The sequence below is a fragment of the Rhododendron vialii genome, chromosome 12a (assembly GCF_030253575.1).
Source record: "Rhododendron vialii isolate Sample 1 chromosome 12a, ASM3025357v1".
NCBI classification, from domain to species: Eukaryota; Viridiplantae; Streptophyta; class Magnoliopsida; order Ericales; family Ericaceae; genus Rhododendron; species Rhododendron vialii.
This window is the reverse complement of record NC_080568.1, coordinates 21,046,283-21,054,511: the sequence shown is the minus strand read 5'-3', so window position 1 is coordinate 21,054,511 and position 8,229 is coordinate 21,046,283. Positions and strand designations below refer to the sequence as shown.

The 8,229-nt window shown below is 39.2% G+C and overlaps 1 protein-coding gene across 1 annotated transcript; it reads left to right on the top strand.

The window, feature by feature from the left end:
- Nucleotides 1-2,743: 2,743 nt before the first annotated feature.
- On the top strand, nt 2,744-5,107 carry LOC131309916 (uncharacterized). The gene has a single exon (XM_058336629.1). It carries the CDS (start codon nt 3,009-3,011, stop codon nt 4,815-4,817), a length of 1,809 nt encoding a protein of 602 aa, XP_058192612.1. The 5' UTR covers nt 2,744-3,008; the 3' UTR covers nt 4,818-5,107.
- The last annotated feature ends 3,122 nt before the right edge of the window (nt 5,108-8,229 follow it).

Here is an 8,229-nt window from a genome sequence, read left to right as displayed (position 1 = left end):
TCTTTTCAGAGGAATTTTTTAGAAACACTATTGGCTATATATATTTTTAAATAAACACTTAAGTAAAACTCACCCTTATTAATTAGAGTTTTTATTGATTTGCCCGCGCTATCGGTTGGAGTATATATTTTATTTCATTTTATTTCCTCCAGCTGATCAATTCTTTGTAATTCTTTTTTACTCCAGCTGATCAATTCTTTCTCCCTTAATTCTTCTAGTTAAGCAAGTCATCATCCAGAGTCAATGGTATCACACATCGCATTTCCCGAGATAACCACAAATTTTCCATCACGCACACAAACATGCGCGCCAAGAATTAACCTAACCAAATTACCTAGCTCTATAAAACTGTATTTTGGATATTTGGCCGACTTAAAAAGTTTTGGACTTCGTTTTGGACTCTCTAAACTCTAGTTTGGATCGATATTTGGCTATTTGTTTGTACTTGGAGTTTAAGGAGATCACGATCGAGTGATTAGTTTTGGCAAGGAGTCTTTGAGTACATACTTTACTAGCAAAGACCCGTGCATATATAGCACGGAGTTATCACGTAAGTTTGTACGTAGAAGTGTAAAACACAGACTTTTTTTCCTTTTTGCCTCTATTTTTAGATATTAGAGTAGTTAGTTTTTCATTCTTTTGTAAAATAACATTTATATGCAATAATCAAGAACTTGATTCAAGAAAATAAAGTAAGAATAAAGAGGTTAAACTCTAGCAAATGTTTTTTTTGGGTAAGTTGAAACTTTTATAAAGCAAACCAACCAAAACCAATTAGAGGTCAAAATCTCAGCACAATCAGAGCAAACCTAACAAGCTAGCTAGGAGAAGTAAAAAACATAAAAAGAGCAATTACATAGGAACGAATATCCTAGAACTATGGCTCTAGGATGTAACAAGAAACTGATTTGCATTGCTATGTTGAACATTCTTCCACGAACATAAGCGGCCTTGGACTTCCTCGATAATTTGGGACCCCAAAGTTTGAGCATTAACTCTAACAAATGTTGCTTCTATCTCATCCAATGTTTTAACCGTCTAATTCCAAAAAAGATTTTCCATAGATGGCGTTATCACATCTGAATAGTTCTCTAAGTTTACATGAATTCTTGCAATAGCCATGTGAGTTCAAAGTAACCTAGAAATCAGGATATACATGGGGTTCCCTTTTAACAAAGAATTCTTAGTACAAGAGATCATATATTATGGGAAATTAAAAAGAATAAAGAGCTTTCGAAGCAGAAAATGGAGCAAAGTATTGTAGTGTCAACTTTTTAGCATTTTTAATAGAATAGGATAAAAGAGATGCAGGTATCTCTCTAGCTATGGGTTTTTTTTTATTTTTATATGGTATTATACTATATTTTTCAAAAAATAAAAAGAATATGAAAAAAATTGACAAATGAAAATGGCTAACTGCAAAGAGTTGGAAGTGTTGTTGCATCTTTAAGCTGATCATATAGTAGTCCTTGTTGATCATCACATAAAACATATACATAAATAAGAAATTGAGATTGTAAGAGATCATATAATTATACAATAAAAAAATGAAAAAGAAGAAGAGATAATTGTTCTGCATATTGAGAGTCAAGATTGATACCAACAACTTCCACACTTAGCCCTTCTTGATCCACATAAAAACTTGTAAAAGATGTTAGAGAACATAACATCGCAAGCAAAAGAGTACGTATAGATCATATTAGTAAATTATTCTACACTTTGAGAGCCATATCGATACAAAAGAGATTGATACAAAAAATTTGATATACATAATAGATTGACTATGTTTGTTAGTATGCATAAGGAATTCGCCCTTGAACTCTATTTAGTATCCATACGTAAGTGTATAAGTTCTTTTGAAAATTGGGGTGGGAGAGTGTACTTGGAAGGAAGGAAATCAAAACTTTCCTTCATAGCATAATTAATTAATGATTTAGTTTATCTTTCTTACATTCCATTAGTACTACGGAAATTATTTTAAGTACCATACCATACTATTATTCTTTTGTAAATATTTTGCAATTTATCTTTAATGCTTTGCATGTCGGATTAGTCCATTTTCATATAAAGTTGGTACCCTAGTGCGGAAGATTAGTAACCCTATTTTCTATACTTATTTTTTCTCATTTACTTTGAAGAGACGAAATGTCATTAGAGACATACTACTATATCCAATTGGAAAGTCCGAGCAAGGAGTTATATGCTACATGTATATACTTTTATATATGGCCATTGGTACTCATGGCACCAAGTCAAATTGCACATTGATTGACCAAGTCAAGTAAAGTGGTGCTACCCACACAGATTTTTTTGCACGAATTATTTTATGGGACCCACTATGGATCTCATACAAATAATTTGAGCCGTGTATTAATTATAAAATATTTTTTTGAAAATTTTCGTAAAAAAATCAGCTCGATCCAATACTTAAAGATACTCGATCTAATCATTTAATTTTTCATTCAGATTTCAAGATAGCGAAAAGTTTGATAATTTGATCGAGTACCTACAAGTATCGGATTGAGCTCTTTTTTCCCCCACAAGAGCCCGCCCTTGAAAAACATTATACATTTATTTAATAAACGATTCGGATTATTTGTGTGAGATTCGAAGTGAACGGGATCAGAAGTGAGCCTTATACACAGTAATCTATGCACAATCTGTTTTTAAAAAAGTCCGTGCCCACAGACTTTACTCGTCAAGTAATAAGTCAGTCTCTCCAGAGTCAATGGTATTCCAGTTACCACATCGCATTCCCCGAGATAACCACCATATTCCCTCTCATTCCTCGCCGAACGCCCACGCACACCCCCATGCGCGCCAAGAATTAGCCAACCAACCAAATTCACCGCTGCTACTGTATAAACTACTAAACCAATCTTCTCAAAAATTAAGTAAAAAACTCAACTCATCATAAACCCATTCAAACACCACCGCGGCACCACCACTACGCTTCCGTCCCAAAACCCTAATAACCGAATGTTCACGAATCGATTAGAAACAGTGTAATGGCCACCGACGAACATGACAAACCAATCCAGGAAGTCTTGTCCTTCCCGATCCTCCTATCGGACCGGATACGGACGGCGGCCGACGACGCCGGCACTTTCAAGGCCGACTGCGCCGAAGTGGCGAAACAGGTCGACCGCATCGCCCACATGCTCCGGTCCGCGGTCCGGTTCGCCGCCTCCTCCCTCTACGAGAGGCCAGTCCGCCGCATCCTCGCCGAGGTCTCCAGGACCCTGGGCCGGTCCCTGAAACTGGTCAAGAGGTGCAAGCGGCGGCGGCGCCTCCTCCTCTGCCTCGGCCGCGTAGCCCGGTCCGATTTCCGGAAGCTCCACGGCCTCCTCGAGGCTTCGGCCGCCGACATGCGGTGGCTCTTGGGGATCCTCGACCGCGACTCCGGTATCGTTCTCTCTCTCCCCCCCATCGCTAGCACCGACCCGATCCTGTCCTTCGTCTGGTCCTTCGTCGCCGCTCTCCACTGCGGAGAGCCGGGCGATCGAATCGAGGCCGCGAGCGAGCTCTCTTCGCTCGCGCGGGACAACGACAGGAACAAGCAGATTATAGTGGACGAAGGCGGGGTTTCGCCGCTGTTGAATCTGTTGAAGGAGGGCTCGTGTCCCGATGCCCAAATTGCGGCCGCAAACGCGTTGTTCGAGGTGGCCGATAGTTGGGATAGGGTTAGGTTGATGGGTAAGGAGCAAGGGATTTTTTCGGTTGTAGTTCAGGTTTTGGGGAAGTCCCCGATGAGGGTCCAGATTCGGGTGGCGAATTTGATTTCTAGGATGGTGGAACTAGACCCGGAATCGCAGGAGGATTTCGCTAGGGAGAATGTGATTAGGCCGCTTGTGACGCTGTTGTCGTTTGAGACTTTTGTGGATGGGGAGGAACGGAATCCTACATTGGGTATTCACCCTGTTGTTAAAATTAATAAGGAGATGGAGAGGAATTCGGAGAATCCGAAACAGGGACATCATTTGAGTTGGTCTTGGTCTTTCTGTTCGGATGGTAGTAATGGGAATTATAGGAAGGAGAGAGAGAATGAGGATCTGGAAGTGAAGCTTAAGTTGAAGATTGCTTGTGCTGAAGCTTTGTGGATGGTTGCTAAAGGGAGTGTGTTGAATAGTAGGAGGATAACCGAAACCAAAGGGCTGCTTTGTTTGGCTAAGCTTGTTGAGAAGAGTCAAGGGGAGTTGCAATTTAATTGCTTGATGGCGATTATGGAGATAACAACTGCTGCTGAGTTGAGTGTTGATCTTCGACGTGCAGCCTTTAGGAATAACTCTCCGGCTGCCAAAGCTGTGGTGGACCAACTCCTGAGGCTGATTAAGGAGTTTGACAGTCCATCGCTACAAATTCCGTCTATAAAGTCAATTGGGTCATTGGCTCGTACATTTCCCGCTAGAGAGACCAGAACTATTGCTCTCCTAGTTGAGCGGCTTTGTCATGCGAATCAAGATGTGGCAACAGAAGCTGCTATTTCCCTGGGGAAGTTTGCTTGTCCGGAGAATTTTCTTTGTGTTCAGCATTCTAAGACAATAATTGAGTTCAATGGGGTTCCACCTCTGATGAGACTGTTGAGGGCTGGCGAGCAGGCGCAGTTGCATGCACTGATTCTCCTTTGCTACCTTGCAATGCATGCTGGAAACACTGAGGATTTGGAACAAGCAAGGGTGTTGATTGCTCTAGAGGGGGTGGACCATACAGTGGTACCTCAAAATCACGAGCTAAGAGAATTGGTACCAAAGGCAATTTATCATCTCAATCTGTATCAAGCCAGTGTCCATCCTCAGAGACAGCCTTATGCCCCATAAGTACCATTTGAGCATGTTGGAAGCCCAATTCTCTATATTTGCTATTCCTACACTAGCTTAGTACATATTGGAAAGAAAATGACAAGAACCAAAAAGAAAAAACAAAGAGGGCAGGGATACATAAACAGTGTTTCATTTGCAAATTATTGATTTACCTAAAAGGAGAAATGCACTAAAGTGCGATAAATTCTTTTAATGAAGATTACATGGACCCATATCTTGTTAGCTGCTCAAATTGTGATGGGTTTGTTGGGTTTTGTCAACAAGATGCTACAAATTTTTGTTTGACTCTGTTCCCTTCTTTTGCTGCTTATTCCCTCCCCTTCTTGAAAGTAGATTTATCTTCACTTTGGATCTATTTTGAGGCAGTTGATATACTAATTCCATCCATCCGACGGTTTTGCTGTCAACAAGCATAATATATTTCGCGTAATGCTCTATAAGTTTTGCTTGCTTGATAATTGGTTGTAAGGCTCTGATCTTTGCTTTTCCCAAAACACAATAGATTTGGTGTAACCATTTGTTAACAATACTACTTAGGTTTTGCAAGCTTTCAAATGTCTTGCAGAAAATAGTAAATACCAAGATGCCATATTGAGTCTTTATAGTGCAACTGAAGTTGATAGCTAATTCGTTGTACGGTCTTAAGCTATTCATTTGATGGATGCCAACTGCTGTTTCTTGTTCAACATTAGAACGATGTGGGGGGCACTTTTTTTATGCATAGACCTCTCTCTCTCTCTCTCTCTCTCTCTCTCTCTATGTTTTACTTTTGGTACAAATCTCCATAGCTGATAGCTTCCATTTACAGACTCGAAATGTTGGTAAGCTTACTTTAAGCAACAAGAGGTGACTCGTGTAAATCTTGAAGGAGGTAGTTCAGTACCTGTAGTGCAAATATAATTGCTTCAAGGTTGATACCTCCCAAGGCCTTTCACCTGATTGACAGTCGATTTTGTTTCTCTCTCTTATTGTTTACTAATTGTGAAGGCCTCCTTTTCAGATCATTTTTCTGGTACCTGAAGGTCTGGATCGTTTGCTTCCTTTGGTTGTCCTTTCCATCACGGTGTTTTCTTTTGATAGTGTACCATGTCAAGGAGAACTAGTGAATTTCTGATTCAAAGTCAATATGATTACATTTTTGGTCACTAGATTGTCCGATCTACATGAACCCTCATGCCTCTGCTGCTACTTGGAAATTATCTTGGTTAACAAGTCGGTAGGATACAAGTATGATCAGCATATGGGCTTGGCAGTAAATTCAGTTGCAGACTCTTGAGTTTTGTGTTTCAAATTACGCAATGCCATATGTGTGGTCGAGATGTGGTGATAATTGACAAAGCTTGTTCAAGGTTTGGCCTTTTGGATGGCTTGATTGCTGAATTTCCAAGGGGAACGTAAATTTGCAAGCGGTTGTACCTGTTGCGGCCAAGATTTTACTTTCGATTGTCTCTCGTGTATCTCATTTTCCCGTGCTTTTCTTTTTTCGGCTTGGTTTCTGCTTGCTTTCAGGCTTGTGTTCCCTTGGGTTTTTGCTATTGCTTCTGTGGGAGGTGAAACTATAACTAGTATTCAAGAGCTAGAGATCAAATCCAAGTAGTGCAAAAATTACATCGAAACATTTCATATCATATAAGCTTTTCGATGACAAAGATGTCTAACTTTATGTTAAACTATAATTTTCAAAATAACGGGAAACTCTCTTCCAATCAAAAAAATAGAGTGAGATTCTCTCTAACATGGTATGTATTCCGATTCACTTTCACACAGTCTGCAGAATAATTCAATTTCGGTCGTCTCTCATAATCCTGAAATTTCTGGAAACAATAGCAATTCAATCAGCAGGTCAGAAGGAACCCTAAATAGGCCATCCATAAAATGTGAACACCAATTCAAGCAATGCCAAAAATTCATTTAGTCGTCATGCACTCTAGTAATACTCTATATTTATTTGTTCTTTCTTTCTCACAAGGGTCAATACGTAAAAAAAAATGAGAAGAAAATATAGCGGATGACAACATCAGTTCCCACCCTAAGAAAAAATCAACAGGTATATAACGTTAACAACTGTGTCAGCCAATTTAATTTCAAATGATTATCTGACAATGACCAATTTAATGATAACGTATCCTAGGAATGTTTGATAATTACTAAAATAAATATACTAATGGCAGGACTTGTCAAAAAATATACTAAGGGCAGGGATCGAGCTTTCAATTTTTTTTTTGATGAAAACTATAGTCATGCCTTTAATTAGAAATGTTCCATACCACAATTAGCGGTCAATGAAATACATATTTTCAATATGCTTGCCCAATGAAGGCATTATAACATCATCACGAGAGGAGGTAAACAAAAGGGCAAACTTTACTTACACTTGCTGTGGTTTGGTCTATGTACGGATATACCCCTAACGCTTAGTTTGTTGCACAGAGCCACCCTGTGGTTTGTGGAAGATTGCAGTAGCACCCAATTGCGATTCCATCTAATTTGACAGATTTAAAAAATTTTGACATATATATCCCCATCCTCTTGTTTGAATCATGTCCTTCCTTGAGTATAACCAAGATGTTGTAAAACTTTAATTCGAGCCGTTCATAATTTAGTAATCAAAGAGTAGTGCATCTTTGTAGAAAGTCATGTCGATCGGCACTAATGTTTATTCAAGCGAAGGGATTGCTTATGGTTATTTTCATACAACTGTCCTTCACAAATTTTTTATTTATCACCTAGAGTTAGACGGGTCATTAGGTTATATATTCAACAATCAAACACCATCTCCGGCCACTTAGCACCAATACTCGGTTCAAAACTCCATAACCGGTTGGTTGGGGCTAAGCTTACCCTTTAGCATTCGTAGCATGCGGTGGAACATCCATAGAATATCTAGCCCCGCCATAAGTGCGATAGGATGACTGTGTAATGCCAGGCAATACTACCTGACAGGTATGGGGTATGGGGAATAGGCTATCAGCAAATTATTGATTTATTTATTATAAATACTGCAAATTATTTTGTTCAAAGGAAAAAAAATACCCACTCCGTAGCTTTCTTCTGAAAGGCATATTAGGCAAACTCCCAAAATGATGTTTAAATCGCTATTCTACATGTCAACCCATTGCCGCCTAGATTCTCCATGGCTATATAGTGAAATTGATTACTACTATAAAATTACAATGTTTTTTTTATTAGTGTTATATAAATCAAACATACGACCAAAATATTCAGAATTTTCCTGCAATGAGGCCAAGTCCTATGAGAATCTCAAAACACCTCTCGAAAAGCTATAGCGATCGAATACAGTAGACAAATTATCCAAATGTTGTTTGGTTTCCTTCTGGCTCTGGATTCTGTGAATTGAACAAAGAAGGTGAGATTAGATTTTGCTCTGTGTTGGGGTGAATGGCCTTGG

Bases quoted from the DNA above. Each gene is read 5' to 3' on its own strand.
- LOC131309916 (XM_058336629.1), top strand. From the start codon at position 3,009: ATGGCCACCGACGAACATGACAAACCAATCCAGGAAGTCTTGTCCTTC.